The sequence below is a fragment of the Notolabrus celidotus genome, chromosome 3, assembly GCF_009762535.1.
Source record: "Notolabrus celidotus isolate fNotCel1 chromosome 3, fNotCel1.pri, whole genome shotgun sequence".
NCBI classification, from domain to species: Eukaryota; Metazoa; Chordata; class Actinopteri; order Labriformes; family Labridae; genus Notolabrus; species Notolabrus celidotus.
In genome coordinates, this window is record NC_048274.1 from 26,302,488 (window position 1) to 26,319,547 (window position 17,060).

Consider the following 17,060-nt stretch of genomic DNA (forward strand, 5'->3'; position numbering starts at 1 on the left):
CCCCCATGACCCCCCCCCCCCCTAAACAAACGAAAAGTAATAATAATAGTTAGTGACTTACGTCTTCGTCATGGAAATAAAAATCAACCCAGAACAGCATACAGAAACACTGACAAACTGGTTTCAAACAAGAGTTAAGGCATCCTAATAGTTTACAAAGTGACATGAATCAATCTATCTGAAGGTCTTTTTTTTCTTTCTGCTCTGTGATGTTCAAAAACAACATCATCACTAATAGTTTATAATCTCTTTTTCTCATGTGGTGTCTCACATGTGCTGCTGTTAAAGTTTGCATAGCCTAAATACATGTGTGTGCTTCTGTTGATGAAAAGAGGACTCTTACGCTTCCTGTCTTCTGTACAGCATATTTGGTATAAACACCATCCATCCACTCACACTAACTCAAAGATACTTGCACTGCGTCCTTGACAAGGCAGATCAGCTGATGAACAACTCCAGGATGCTAACAGAATCTATCCACGAGTCTACTTCTAGAGGCATCAAGGTCTTTTTTCTTCTTTTTTTTTTTTTAAAGGCATTAGGCAGAATTTGAATGCATAGCAGAATCATTTTCACCTGGAAACTGACTTCAAAGCATCATCTGTAACGTGCTGTGCTCCTCACACGCAACAGGAGCATCATTGTCGAGCTTAAGGCAAAAAGAAACAAACGAAAAGAAAACAGAAATCTTCACGAAGCCAGAATCTGCATCTCTCTGTTCAAAGCCACACCGTCTGATCTGATTAGAAAACACTCCTATCGCACGGACTGTTATTGCTGCCATACAGGCACTGCATGTCTTACAGATCAGGAAACACCAGCCAATTCTTTGTCGTGGAGACGTTTAGGGAGAAGTCTCTGATTGTGAACAGCAAACACTGTTTGTCTTTGATCTTAAAAAAAGGGGGAATAAGTATGAAAACTTTAAATCTTTTTTTAGATTGTTTGTCATTATACGTCACCGATCACAGCTGTGATGGCTGCTTGCTATAAGAAGGCACACAAAGGCCCCCTGGAACATTTGGGGAGTTCTGCATAAGAGAAGAAACGTGTGAAACATTTCTCTGTAAAGTGGATATAATCTTCAAATGTCTTTGAATGAAAATGACCAAAAAAGGCTTTCTCTGTCCTGAAACTCACAAAAACACCCCTCATCAGGGGTCAGGTAAAGATCCGATCCACATGGATCAAGTTGCACGCCTGTTTCCACACACAAAAAAAAAAACATCTGTCAAACTCAAAACCAGCTGTGCAAAACAAGAACAAAAAGCTTTAGCTCTCATTCAAAGCTGTGAAGTGTGAATAAGGCCTTTGTTCAGCTTGAAGAAGGGGAACACAGAAGAGGGAAGAGGTTGGAAGGAGGGATTGTTCATGTACAGATATCTACACGGCTGCAATATCGCTAAACGTTGTGGAATGTCGCAGGTTGCAGACCCAGGACCTCCCTGCCGGGGCCGCTGCACCCCACACCTGATCGCTTTCATCACTTAAAGGGAGAAAAGCAAGGAGTGAACAGAGTTGTCATCACTAATGCCACAAGCAGACATGCGTGAAACTTTCTCAAAAGATTTCTATTTTAAACGCGGTACAGCCAATTTGTCTAATTTCACATCATGTCACTTGTGCTGATGCTCGCTCAGCGAAAGAAGAATGTGTTCGTAGCATCCTGGGAGCTTTAATATCCTGATGTTTGAAAAGATGTCGCCTGAGAAAACTCTTCCCACCAGTTAAGAATCCCAGCTCTGGCTTCATGTGAAAGTACCGTGCACTTTTGAGTCTCTCTCCTTTTTACTGTGTCTCAAGACGTCCTCATTTATAAATAAACGTCAATGCTGGTGAGAGGGTGGGGACTACAACACACACTCTGTGTTGTCTCCACCACAGAAAGTCAGTCAGTTAGTGCTCCATGAGCAAGAAGGGCTGATTGATCAGGAAGACAGTGGTGCTTTAACAGGTCCATCTTCCAGCTCGACTGTAAAGTTAACTCTGAGTGAAGATGTGAGTTCTTGAGTCTCTACATGAGAGAAGCGTTGGACGCTGAATGAGATCAGAGGAGACGGATGAGTGTCAGGTCCATGAGGTTTTGACAGAACCTCATTTGACCGTAGTCTTTCTTTTCCCCCTCGTGCCCATCTGTTGTCCCACTGCAGACAAGACCAGCACCTGGACCAGGAGTTGGATCAGCACCAGGGTCTGGAGCTGGAGGAGGGTTGGTTTGAGGGCCTGAGCGTGGGCTGAGCTATGACTGGCCGTGTGCTGACGGAGTACCATGGGTGCTGGGGGACTGGGACATGTCTCTGCCGATGATCTCATTCACTGTGAAAAGAAGGACAAGAAAAAACATTTATTAGAACCATTTTCTGTCCATATTTATTACATTAGACGTACGTAGTGAAAATGGTTGTGTGAGCACAAATCCAAAGCTCCAGTTCTTGTTTCTCTGAAATGGAGTGTAATGTTTTTATCTGTTGTGAGCAAACGAAGACGACTGATTGCGTCTGGCACTTTAAATGTCACTGCTGCCATGCTGTGACCGATGCAGTCAGTTAGTTACAGATAAAGGGTATATATCATTACATACTGAGGGGAAGAAAAATACAGTCATGTGTGCTGGAAAAAAAAGAGGAAACATTTTGACCTAATTGCAAGGAAAAAAAAGTTACATTTCAACAAATTTAAACTAACTAGATTAATACACTTCAAGATTTTTACAATAAACTCATGTATATAAGATTACAAACTCCCATCAGGTGTCACTGAGTGGTGTGTTTATGGTCTCTGTGTTTCAGCCATTACTCCTCAACTTTTGTCATTTTATATCACCCTGTTCTGTTGCCGTATCGAATAATCACACCATGTCACCATGTCAACCTGTCACGCCCACATAACATGTCCAAACTGCCTGATTAGTTCATCTATTTAAACCATGTGTAACATTTGTATATAACATTACATTTTTTTTAATTTGTCTATTTTAATTGTATTTCATTATTATTATTATTTAATTATTTATTTATCAATTTATTTCTTGTATTCACCTGATCTTGTTAACGCTACCCTATTTTTTTTAACTTTTCTGTCCACTATTATTTATTGTATTAGTTTTACTGTATTGATTTTATTCTATTTCTAATCCTGCCTTTTATAATTTTACCATCGCTGTTTTTTTCTGTCTGTCTGTCATTCTGTGAAGCACTTTGGGCTGCATGTTTTTATGTATGAAAGGTGCTATATAAATAAAGTGGAGTTGAGGGTTGAGTATTATTATCATTTTATCATCATTTAATTGTATTTCATTTCTATTTATTACAATTATAATTTAATTTAATTGAAATTTAATTAATTTGAATTTGAACTTAAAAATCAATTTTAATTATTACTTAATTTTTTTTAAATTTGTACTCTATTTATTTTGACCCTTATTCATGTACTACTACCTGCTACTATGTCTCTGTTGCTTTAACATCTGAATGACCCCCCATGGATCCATGAAGTATTATCTTATCTCACTCCTTGTAACAAAGCGCAGTAAAAGTGCACATATCTGTCCAGCAGGGGGCAGTGTTTTCCCACTCTGAGTTCCCCACACCACTGAAAGCTCAACCTCATCCAGCCATCAGCTCAAAGTGGAAAAACTCAAACACACTGGCAACCCCCAAAGTTCAGCGAGTCACGGCAATGACGCGGGATATAATCACTCCTGACATGAGAAATGAGAGAAACTATTCCATTCACAGCTCTGACCTTTTGTCTGAGTCCAACAACTGTGAGTGGTTACCACAGCACACTGACTGCTGTAAACACGGTCCTGTACGGGGCAGGCCTGCCTGTGCGTTACTTCATTACAGCTTTAATAGTGCTGTGGTGCATTCCCTCCCCCTTGGCCTGTTCGTGAGGTTTGAGAGCGTAAAACCAAACCCTGGTTAAAAACGTGCCGTCGAGCTGACAGTGGCACTGAGGCACGGCGAGGTTAATTACTCCGCCGACTCAGTGAGAGCTGCTTTCTAAATAAATAACACAAGTCTTCTTTTTGCTGCTGTTGTTCAGCCAGCACGGGTGATTGTTTTACATCTGCTGCCTCCATTCAGTATTCACACAAGGACCACATGAGACACGGCAGGGAAGCTAGTAAAAGTGCAGCTGAGGAGTAAATCAGCTCGGAGTGCTTTGACGTGGTGAGGAGAACACGAGAGCAGACAGACACATAGACAGTCACAGTTTTATTCGTGTGGAATTCAGGGATAACGTGGTTTTCCTTTTGTGACAATACATGTGTGTATTTCCCCCTCCTGTGTTTTCCAGCTAACGTCACAGGTCAGAAACACACACACACTTCAGACTGGGCAGACTGGTTTAGGAGGGTGCAGCAGACACCTCTAGCCCAGTTTGACACTGGGAGTTTTACAAGCAGACCTGCCTCTACACGACAGCTGCTCTTTATTCCTCTTGAGCTGCAGAATCACACATTACTCTCCTTTGCTGTAATATACAAATGTGTTACTGTAACTTGGGCTCCAAGAAAGTGGGTAGAGGGGGTGAGTCAGTGAGAGATGAGCAGCTGTATTTCACGAGAAAAAGAAACCATATTTAAATTGGATGACACACTAACTGAAATGAGCGCTTCAGATTTAAGTTAGTGAGAAATGCAGCTTTCAATGATTCAGGGAGACAAACATTTCCCTCCGTGCACCTTCTCTTGTTTTATTTGTGTTTTCTGCTGCTTGCTTTTGTGTCTGGCCACCATCACTCACATCATCCTGTTAGCGTGGGAGGCTCTTCCTTTCCCATGTCATCTATGTTCACACACACACACACACAGTCACACTCACAAGCACCACCACGAACCCACGAGGTTACACCGTGAGTGTCAGAGCAAACATTTACCTTCGTTTATGTTCTGCAAGGTAAAGTGTACAGCAGCAGCATGGTCACTTCATTGATTTTGTCAGAGAATTCACTCATGAAATAAGAGTCTGATTGAGCTGTACAAATCTCTACTGAAGGCCGTGACCTTTAGAAAGAGGAGCGGTAAAAACTGTGCTCAGAGTAAACAGTCTTACAGCTTTAAAGGACGACAGAGAAACTGTGTCACCACGAAACAACAACGAGTAAATGGACTTCTCTTGTCCAAATGTCACCCATCCAGTGAATTCAGAAAAGAGACTTCTTTCATATCTTGATGGAGGAACAAGATTAAAAAAAAAAATAATAATAGAAAACAACTATCATGTGTTTAAGGGTCTAAATGAGACTGATAACTAAAAAGACCTGGTCAATCAAACAGCCGTGTCTACAGGCCTTTACATTCTGAGCTCACAGTTCAAATGTGATGTGGTGAACTCTGTAGCTCTGCTGATTGACGGGAGTGAATCTGCTCGAACACCACAGGAATACAAGCGATGAAGTGAGAAACGCCGACATCAAGTAGGCGTTTGCAGAAGCATGTTCTCTTTGCGGTACTGATTAGATTATCGCAAAGGTAAACATTAAGCTAAGGGCAGACAGATAAGAAGGGACATGGGGAATTTGCTGTATAACAATTTTTAAAAATCCTACCTTTGTCAAATGAATTTTTGGAAATTAATCGACTAATTTTTTAACGAGTGTTTTGGGGCTTTTTATTCAGAGGGTGGGTCAGTGTAGAGAGAAGGAAACTGGTAGGAGAGAGAGAGAGGAATGAGACGCAGCAAAGGGCCGTAAGTTGGAATCAAACCCAGGGCGCCTGCAGCGCCTGATTTAACAACCAGACCAAACCAGTGCCTCGTATTGCAAACTTTGTGACTCAATTTCAGGCTGTTGGAACAGGAGTGAATGTAGTTTGGAAGTAAATCTCCATCAAAGTCCTCTAACAGGATGTAGAGAAAATGATTCTTCATCTAGTCTTTGTAGTGTTTGCTCTGATGGGTTATCAATATGAAGCAGAAACACTCAGGCTTAAGAAGCCTGCTAAAGGCAGGATAAGCTTTAAAAGCTCTTCACATAAAACAGAGGGTTAATTTCCCATATCGATGAGCAACAAATTCTGCTTCAGATACAGTCATTCACTCAACACTCGAGCCCCACACATCAACAATCCAGAGGTGAAAGGCAGATCTGAGTCGAGCCTGCCTTGTGAGGAGTTTCGTATGCTGATAGTGCTTTCTCAGATTTACTCGTATCGATGATGACAGAGCAGCAGAAAGCCGGTGATTCAGCGCTGCCTGGTATAGTAAGTGTGGCTCTGAATGGCTCAGCCGTAGGGAGATCCTCTGCAGATGACTGGAAGGGGGGCTCCCTAGTCAAAATATACAAGTGCATTCAGCCGACTGCTGCTGCTGCTGCTCACAGGTAATCTGACATCAGACGGAGCTCTCCCATGTGGTTTAGATGGAATTCTAATATAATTAAACAGAGGGAGGCCAGAAAAACTACAATATGATACAATATGTTGCTTTGACGCTTTATTCTGAATATTCGTGTTAATCTTTCGGGCCAAGCTTCTTTGAGTTTCAGAGGGCATGCTGGGAAAATAAATTATAATTAACTATTATTTCTTGAATCAACAACAATAGACTATTTATTATGTTTCATTCTATTATTACCACCATTTAATAAAAAAAATGTCTTCTATTATTGTTATTATTATTATTTGTTCTACCTTGTTGGAGTCTACCCTCATGTAATACACACATTATCACAATGGTTTTTCATTTTCCATAGATATTATTAATATTAGATTTACTTTATTTCAGACCCATAGGTCCATATCAGCACAAGAGTAATATAAAAGACTAAAAATAATTAAAATACATGTTCAGCAAGAAATAAAAAGATCATATGACTACAGTGTACACATTCATTGTGATTAAAGCATAAAAAGGTACTTGTTCCAATGTTTCCAAAAGCAAGAAAAATACCTTGTGTCACTTAATGTGGGCTGAGTGAGCTCCCTTAAAATGTCATTGAGCTCCCTTAAAATGTCATTTTCTGAATCAGCTAAGCGTCACATAAATTCATGCAGAAAATGTCTTAGTACAGCATGAAATGTAGGGACATTGTGTATGTATGTGTATATACATTTATGTGTACGTGTATACGTGTAATGATTAATTTGTGTGCTTTTTGTACTGTAATTAATATTATTGTTATTAAGTTTGTATTTATTTTTGTCATTACTGAAGGATTATATTGTTTTATTGTTATTGGTATGTGACACTGTTAATTACAAGTATTCAACACGAATGTCAAAAAGTTCTTGTAAACAAAGTTCATAAAAAAAAGTAATAGTAATAATAGCTGACTAGCTGTAGGCGTAAGTAACAATGAGGATTAAAGTGAAAAGTTAAGATATAACCAAAAGCTATTTTAAGCATGCGCTGCTCCTCTCGTTAAAAATGTTAAGAAGTAAAGAATTGAAATGTGAAATACTGTCGGGGACGTGTCCTCTAAATCAAGCAGGAGACCTCAGAGACTTGGCTAAACTCACGTCTCTGTTTCCAAAGTTCAAGTCTTTAAAAAAGATCTCCATAATTCAGAACAGAAGTGAAACAGGCAGATGGACAGTCAGTACAATAAACATATCATCTGTGGAAATGGAAAATGGGTGATTGTCATAAAGCTGTGACACATAGAAAAAAGTTCCCCCGGCCCAGGCTTAAAAAGCATTACTCTGGCAGAGCAGCTTAGGCAAATAACTAGAAGATTGACTGACTGATTCTGGAGTCCAGCAAATGAAGACAACATGCCACAGTGGAAAACATTCTGCAGAGGGAACAAAGACAGAGGCGAGACTTGGTTTTCCTGCAAGAGGGAATATCAAAGCGCACAGTTTCCACTCACCAGGCCCTGTAATGACACGCACACGTCTTCACACAGCCTCAGGTATGAGACACAACGTGAAGTCAAAATGCACAGAGCACTCACACACACACATTGGAAATAGACGGTCAGTTAATGGAATTTGTATTGAAACCTTCCAGATCCTTCTCTGGTTCACTCTTTCAACTGCTGCTCCTCTGTTTTATTTTGATTTCACATTTGTATCGGGTGAGTAGGTGAGGGCTCAGAGCGCTCCTGAGAAAGCTCATTTAAAAGTCAGTTTCTTGAAAGTCACGCATATCTGTGAACTGTCGGCGGATTTCCTATGTGACGGTAAGTGATTCACAAGACTTGCGCTTTCGCTGTGCAGACACAGAATCATGGCTCCACTCAGCAGGTGGCTGAAAGAGCGGTCTTTAAAAGAAGGAAAGCACTGGAGCCAAAATGACCGCCTGGGGAGATCAGCAGAGCCAACTACAATGGTTAATATTATTAACTGTCAGACTTATCAGCAGAGAGCATGATGGGTCTCTGCTGTGGTCCTGCTCCTGATGTTTGATCTGTTATGGATCTGCAAACACATCTGAAATAAGAGATGTGAATTGTTGTTTTCTCTTTTTACCTGAGCAGAGTTTTGTTTAAAGGCTCCTGTTCCATTAGGACAATAAAGAGCTGTAGAGCAGCATTCATAGTTACAAAAGAAAGTGAAAAATATCCTTCAGTCCAAAGTGATGTCTTCATATCTCTTATTTTGTGCAATCAAAAACAGTAAAAACATTTAGCTTACTGTACTTCAAGTAAAGCAATAACAGAACATTTCTAAAGATGAAATATGAAAATATTTTGGGGGAATCTTTGCTTTGGTCAGAGTTTAAAAATCCATATTTCCCACATCTAGTCATCGTCAAACAGGACACAGTAAATCATGACTCATCAGATGGTGAGAGAAAGATGTATAATCTATAAGGCGTAGTTTACACAAACTTGTATTCACTCAGCAGCTCTGCATTTACCAGGGGGGGTGAAATCTACTCCAGCTCTCTCTGTCAAGTCCACACTTGTCTGCCATAAGAAATGTGAAGAGCAGCATTCATCTTCCTGTCAAAAACTGGCGCTCATTGCTCGACCGACTAGAACACATCCCCACTGACCCTCAGAATAGCAAACAATGATACATTTTTAAAAATCTAGGTTAAACTCCTTTAAAAAAACAAGTCTATTCATGTTCAGAATAATGTGTTATTCAGAAACACAGACAAAGAGTTCAAATGTTGCAGTAATCACTGCTGAAGGATTTCCATGCTGCTCCTTCGTCTGTCTAAAGGAAAAAGCAGCACCAGGCTCCGTGCTCTGCCAGGACCTCAGCATTAAACTCTCTAAAACCTTAATTGTACGGAGATGACACAGAAAGTCCCTTTCCATTCATTTCTGGGGGAAAGACCAGTAAAGCTGTGCCATTGTTTTTAATGAGCTGCAGCAGCATTTGATTGAATCGTATTTTCCTTCCACTGAATCAAGAGCTCTGTGTTAGTACTGTTGAAGGCATCATGAAACCTCTGTACAAACACATGCATGTATATACAGTCATTAAAAGGATAATTTATACTGAATTTGAGAATTGAATTAACTATAGTTGTGTTATTATTCCATCCCTGTTGTTTGAAAGAAGATCAATCAAAGACCCAGCTCTTTAGGAAGCACTATGCACTTAGCTAGACTGTTCTCCACTGTTGTCCCCAGTGGCAGATCGTGTCTTCCAGCTACAGTTGACTCGCACAGTCCTGCTCTACTCTGGGAATCTGTGTTCAGCTCTTGAGGGACCCAGCACTTGGTACTTTTGTCATTATTGTGGTGATGTTAATTGTTGATGATGATAATGGAAGGTCTTAAATTGTTTGGTTGTTTCATTGTAGATGTTCCTTATTTAAAAAAGAAAAAAAACATCCTTATTTACTTTGTGCATTGCCTTCACACTGCTTGGCAGTACCTGCACCCAAATTGACTTGAAGCACTTTGTTACTCTTACTGATCTTGTTTCCTCTTGTTTAGATCTTTGCTTGTGTTGTTCTTGTTCTCATATGTACTTCACTTTGGATAAAAGCATCTGCTAAATGACATTGTAACATTATAATCAAAGAGCTATTTTGTGTGATTCAATCCCATCAATCCCAGAGTTTCATACAAAGACCAGTCAATGCGTGATCTGTAAGTAGCTTGATATACTGTTGTTGAATGGTGGTTGATGAGATGGAAATAAACAAGACATGTGGACTTCTACAAAAACAAAAACAGGTTCATATGAACTTGTTCTGCCCTCCCCAAAAAAACTAATATTACGTATTTGGCCAGAAAACCAAAAGTAAAGTAGTTTCATTTAGTAAACAAATATAGTACTATTTCACCACCTGACTAATGTAAGTCCAATATTTACCAACACTTTCTGTCTGCTCTCCTCTGCCAACTCTTAATAAAGTCTTTTTGGATTTCAGACGTTGGACTCTTCATTTCTTTCACTCATTTGACTCTTTCAGCCATTTTTTGGCTGCGGGCTGAGGACAGCTGCCCATGAGCTAAAGGGCACTTAAATCTGAACAGACTTCAAAGTTGGGGTTGATTCTCAGCGGGACTGGCAGCGCTGACAAGGTTTTTAAGTTACAAAGAGCTACTGTTAAAGCATTAGTCCGACATATTCTTTTCCTTGACAAGAGCATTACTGCTCTCATATCTCTCATTAAATATAAGACCGCAGCGAGCAGCCAGCTCACTTAGTTTGGCGTCAAAACTGGAAACAGGGTGAAACAGCTGGCCGTGATCTCTCAAACTGTAATAGTATCAGCCAACCAGCACCTCTTAAGATCACTAAGTAATGTTACATGTTGCCTGTTCCTAGTGGTGTAATGTGCTAACTGGCTTACACAAGTCGTAGAGTGCAGCAGGTGAGGCGAGGACTTTATCTTGTCCAAAAGAAATAAGCGGTAAGCGACCAGTGAGTACTTTATGAAGTGACTACCTCCTGTCAAGTAATCCTTCACATAACTTGGTCTTGTAAAATTTGAGTTTGGTGTTAATTATTGCCCCTTGTGACAGCCAGACTCAGCCATACCTGGTTTTCATTTTTTAAGTTAAGTAAAGCTAACTGCTGTTTCAGTATAAAATCTTACAAAATAGATATTTTTATTTATCAAATACATTATGCATGCTTGCAGGTCTCTGAGTAACAATGGTGTTGCCTGTGAAATTATAAGTTTGTGTTATGTGACAAACTACAATGCTCCGCACATGTGGCAATACAACTTTTTCATAACAGCTCTTGAGAGTTTGTCTTTTTCTGTGCTCTTATAAATCTGGAAAAACAAAACAATAAAACATTTTAAAGATTTGTTTCACTGCCTCTTATATTTGATTACATTTGCAGGATAACATGTGTATCTGTGCACATTTGTGTCAGTCCTGCCTCTGCATCTCTCTTAAGGAGTGTTGGCAGCAGGGCTCGTCCTATTATTAACCCTCAAAGCCGTGCACACAGTTTAAGGCAGCTGTGCATGTGGGCAGGGTCAACAAGAGACCAGCTTTTGTTGTGACCACAAACTACACAAACTATGGACACCACAGTTACTGTTCACCAACACGTGGACTAACACAAAAGTGTTATCTCTTCCCATGCACGCTCTGTCAACAGAGAGATCATCCCGTGCTGAGTAATTAGTTAAATGCACAGTTCCTGCAGCACATCGGCTGCAGACATCATCACGGGAGGGCCAGCTCTTCAGGCAGCTACTATGTTTGTGAGTAAAGAATCAGACACAAGTTTGGTAAAGCTGGCTGACAGTCACACTGGGGATTAAGGAGAAATACAGTATTAATAGTCTAAGTCCATCAGTCATCTATACCTGCTTATCCTTAAGTCCTGAGATAGAAAGAGTGAAGAGAGCCTGCATGTGTGTTTCTGTTGAGGTAGCAACACACCGTGGTCTCTATGCTGGATGTGGAAACATTTACAATGAACAAGCTCCCTTAAGTAGCATTTCATGCTGGTGGCATCCTAACATAAGCTGTTCTTTTCAAACAACAAAGCAGGAGATGTGCACAAAACTAATTTACAGGGCTTATCCAGGTCGCTGCTTTTGTACAAGCGGCAACCTCGAATCTAAAAGTATGAGTCCGATGTGGAAGTGCTATAAACTGCAGTTCATCGAGGATCCGCTTGAGGCTGGGTCTGGAAGTACTGGAAACCACATACACACCAATTAAAAAAAGACGATCTTTACAGCAGAAATAAACATGTGTCGTTTGGATAGCTCATTTCTCAATCGGCACACACTGTACGGGGGTGAATTTTTTTTCTAACGTGGCAATTTCGAAGATATTGAGATTACCAGTCTTCCAATGAGAGTCACAGCTGACTTGATCGACATGCGGGAACACTGTAACTGTTGGCGAGGAGGCTCAAAGCCCGCCTCTTTACCTCACAATTGCTCAACAGCAGCAATATGGCTCTTGCTGACGATTGGCCTCAAAACAGCGCATCAGAAACAGATTGGTGACGTCACATATACCACGTCCATATTTTATACAGTCTATGGTTTCGTAGCATATATTTGAGCTTTTTTTCAAATGTTAAATCTCAACAAAATAAAACGCCACAATAATAAATCCTTGTATTTCTTCAGTTAATTTTAAAGAAGCTTTGTTTGAATTTGTGTTTTGATTTCATCCCCTTACGCTGACACTACACTGCTTCATTAAGACTTCATAGTCAATTTCAAATCCACAGTCCACAAAGCGTAACATCTTTTTGTTTTTATTGACTTTAATCGGAGATGCCAAGTACACTTCAGATTGAGCGTCTCGGCTGAGTGACCCCGCAGTGGGCTTGGATCCTGACCTTGTCTGTCCATCTGTCTGTCAGTCTGTCTTCTCACCTCCTGTGTCTCCTGCCTTTCACGCACGCACACACACACATACAGTACACTCACACCTCAACAACATCAAACAGATCCACACAAACACAATCTCTCATCTAACACAAACACACACACATCTCAAGCATGCTCTGGTGTGCGTCACACGGGCCATCTGCTTGCTAACCAGAGCAGTTCTCTACACACTCGCAGTCATATTCCCGCTCACGCCTCTGACACAAATCTGTGACACTGCTGCAGGAGGTAATTTAAGGTAAAATGATGACGTAGAATATGCAAAATAATCGGTTGATTTTAGGTTTTGATTGGGAAAGTAAATCTATACAGACACAATTGGCATTATTGCATATTTAGCTTGACATTTTATTTTAAATCTATAAAATGAAAGGGGGAAGGATTGGCAGCAAACTTCAAAGATGGAGAGGAAATTAAAATCATGAGCTGTAACAAGTAAAACTGATGCACCTTCATTCTAAAATGTCTAAAGCTGGTTCAAACTAATGACATTTGGTTGAGTTTGATCTTATAAATGATAAAGATAGCCTCATTGTTCCACTGATAACTTCTAGTGCTAATTATTCTAGATAACAACAGTGTTCCAAACATATTTACTATCTTTACAGTCAATACTCACACATCTACGTATATACGTGGTATGTTTTTTACTAGATAAGTATATGTGCATGACTTGTTAAATTCTCCTACATGTATTTGTCCCATCCATTTCCATATTTCTGTCAAACTTGGATGAAAATGGTCTACTTAAGAGAGTGAGCTGTGACCTCCTAAAACTCAGAGCTGTAGTTTTAAGCCTCACGTTGCTACTCCAAAACATGGCCTACAGAGCTGGGCTGGCACAGAAAGCTATTTTTAGCCACTGGCTCAAAGGGAGAGCTTACATTCTCGGCTGAACCGTGTCACTCACAAACTTTCCTCACACTTTCTTCATTAGAGCGACTTTGGCCGGCTACTTGTGAAGCAGCTGTGTGTGTTTACATGTTACACAGAGGCAGAGTAAATCAGGGTTTGAGGTGAAGTGTTTCTGAGGATACAGATTTTATGAGTGCAAAGACGCATCGTGTGAGGCTGTAGAAAGAGAGACAGAAGAGCTAATTCATCAGTTTTTTTGTACATAGATTACATCTGTTAAATGCATGTGAGTGTGTGTGTACGCATACGTATTAAGAACTGATGAACAGTGCTTGTTTGTCTTTCACACATGACTTATTGACATTGGCCCTGTGTTAATTAGGCTGACCCTCGCTTGCACACAATATCACACCTCTCTGACACAGCCTTGCCAGGCTATTTATTAACCTTAAACCTTTAGGACCCTCATTTGAATATGGCGCTGAAGTGCACACTACAAAGCGATGCTGTGAAATCAAGATAAGGACGCTGATTATTTAGAATAGTTTGGACAGACACATTTAAGATAAGGAGGGAGAGTTCATGAATGACAGAGGAAAAAAAGCTGCTAAATGCAAGCGCTGACTTCACTAGTCAATTGTTAAGTCACTAAGTTCTCCTGAGCATGCTAATTGGGGCTGTTAACACACCTACACAGCCATTCACAAATGCAAAAACACATACAGGATGTAATTTTCGGTGGCCCCGAAGGACAAAACAGATTTACAAAAGATGAAACACTTTTACAAGCGGTGAGACAATTTTACAAATGGCGGAACACTTTAACCATTCCTGAAACAAATGTACATTTATTTTTACGGAAAGGGAATGTACCAAACACTGGAAGTGATCCAGGAGTGATCCAGTGAGGCGTCATTTAGTTTGTTTGGATGGAGAGAAACCAAACCGAGTGGCGTTTGGTACTGTTACTCCATTTGGTACCGGATCACTTCCGGTTAAAACTGAATGTAAATTTGTTTCAGGAATGGTCAAAGGGTTTCGTTGTTTGTAAAATTGTCCCAACGCTTGTAAAATAATTTTTTTCATTTTGTAAATTTGTTTTCTTAAATGTAAATTTGTTTTGGCCTTGGTAAAAGTGTTTTCCTGATGTAATTTTGTTTTATAAAATGTAAAAATGTCTTCCAAAGTGTAAATTTGTCTCCAACTTTGTAAAAGTGTTTATCTTTTGTAAATGTTTTTTGTCCTTCAGGACCACCGTAGTAATTACTGCAGCGGCACACAGCGGCAGTTTTGGTTTTCCAGCGACAATCCTTGCATGTAGCACAAAATGATGCAATCCTGTTTAAAAAGATACAGTGTACTTTATCTCCAAACTGCTGCCAGATGTGCAGAAGCTGTGTTTTCAATTAGACCCTTTAATGTGATGCTGCTGCTATCAGTCCTACTATGTCTATGCAACATGATACTAAGTCACAGGACCCCTCAGTAATCAACACATCAGCATGCTCTTATGACAGATGAAACGCCATCACCATTATCAGACATCAAGGTTTCAGACAGCACCTTAAAAATACAACCGGGGCTCTGCACCGTGTTATATTAAATTTATCGAGTGTGCGACATGTTGCAGGGTGATTTTGATCCCTGGGCGGTCCCTTGTTTTAGACTGAAAATGAGATTAATCACAGATGGGTTGTGTGATACAAATAACTCGTGTGAAATTACGGCTAAGGAAGGAAAATGTGATAATGAGAAGAATGACTGGACTGACAGAAAACTGGAAGATGAGAGTCAAAGCAAAAACAAAAGAGACGTGAATATAATCAAAGTGTAAAGAAGCAAGGGAAGGTGTCCAACAGCACCTCCTTCAATACATTTGAAGAGTTTCCAGAGTGCTTGCTGTGTAATCTGTTTATCCCTGACGTCCTTGCCTGTTACCTCCGTGAGTTTCAGTTCAACATCACTTTTCGTGACATTTCAGGAGCTGATCATGTAGACACCAGCTCTAAGAAGAACAACATACTATCATTTCATTGTTACAAAGATTAATAAGGTGAATAAATATCTTACCATCGTCCAGCGTGATGTCCTGCAGGCCAATAGAGCGGAAAGTGGGCTCCCTCTCCTCCGGCTCTTGTTTGATGTTCACGCTCTCTTCGTCCGTCGAGAAGGGCCCCTGGGGGCTTAGAGGGTGAACCAGAGGACCTGGGGACAGGCTGGCCATGACGGGGCTTGAAGCCTGGGGTGAAGGCTGACCTGAATGCTGCTGTTGTAGGGGACCCAGAGGACTGCCGCCAGAGGTGGGGGAGGATGAAGTGGGAGACTGGTAGGGCAGTGAGTGGAGCTGAGGGGAGGAAGGCCCAGAGTGTGGACTGGGAATCATCCGCGGAGGTGGGGGGGCGCTAGACGTTGTGGGACAGGATGCTGACCTTTGACCTACGGGGTGATAGCCCATAGCCCTCTGCATCTGAGAGGGGTGCTGCCCCACAAGTGGATGGCCGCCTGGAGACGGCACCTGGGCAGGGTTTGGGTGATAGCCTCCGAGTGTGTGGAGGTGAGGGGCAGAAGGATTGAGAAGGGGTTGCTGGCTTTGAGGAGACCCAGAAATGTGGTTGGTGGTAGAAGAGGAGGGTGCTGACGGTGAAGAACAGGGGGATGAAGAGTACACCATCCCCATGCCCATTTGGTGTGGTGCTGCACTGGGGCTGTGCTGAAAGGGCATCCGCTCATAGCCCTGAGGAGACAGGCTGGACTGGCCATTGTAGGGCAGGCTGTGACCGTGACTGTGACTGTGCTGCATGGGCTGGTAGGAGGGCCGGGGAGGAGCAGGAAGAGGGCCAGGACCAGAGCTTGGGTGGAACGTCATGTGGCAGTCTGCAGGGGGGTGGTGCAAACTGCGCCCCTGTAGGTGAGGCAGGTGCTGGAAAGACGGGGAGCCCAGGGAGGGGCAGGGGGCCTGCACGGGTAGCAGGCCAGGTCCGGAGCCCGTGGCCAGGCCGCGAGGGGAGCTGGACAGAAGGTTGTCCGATGGGTGGCCCTGCTCAGGAGAAGGCAGCTGGGTGCGCACCAAACTGGCAGCATGTACCAGGGGCATGGACATAGGGGATACTGTAGAAAGGTCCAGCTCATCTCTATTCTCCTGTTTCACCATGACTAAAGAGAGAGAGAGTGGAACAAAGAGAGTGGGAGGAAGAGATGTGACGAAAGAGGAAGAACAGACAGGATGAAAGAGAAAAACCACATTGTCAGTTAGGTCTATCAATCAAATACTGGGTTAGAACAGACACGTTATCTTCACATTTGTCAAGTCATTGCATTGCAACATTGTAAATGTCACTACTATTTTTGCTTCAGGTACAGAGGTGCAGTGACATCAAGACAGCTTCACAAATGGATCAGTAGGGTTTTTTTTGGTTGTTGTTTTTTCAACACCTACGAATTAACTCCCTCAATCTGTGGCTGTGAAGTTGT

At 41.5% G+C, this 17,060-nt stretch overlaps 1 protein-coding gene across 3 annotated transcripts in view; it reads right to left on the bottom strand.

The window, feature by feature from the left end:
* Window positions 1-502: 502 nt before the first annotated feature.
* nfatc3a (nuclear factor of activated T cells 3a) overlaps window positions 503-17,060 on the bottom strand; it is a 71,550-nt gene continuing 54,992 nt past the window's right edge. Inside the window, exons 9-10 of one of the 3 annotated variants that reach the window (XM_034680892.1) lie at window positions 15,660-16,742; window positions 503-2,316 (exon numbers count right to left, since the gene is read on the bottom strand). In XM_034680892.1, coding sequence (XP_034536783.1) covers window positions 2,240-2,316; window positions 15,660-16,742 — 1,160 coding nt within the window. In that variant the 3' untranslated portion in view covers window positions 503-2,239. Of the gene's footprint in view, window positions 2,317-12,630; window positions 12,736-15,237; window positions 15,595-15,659; window positions 16,743-17,060 lie in introns of those variants that run through there. The other 2 variants (XM_034680893.1, XM_034680894.1) reach the window with 2 other exon arrangements.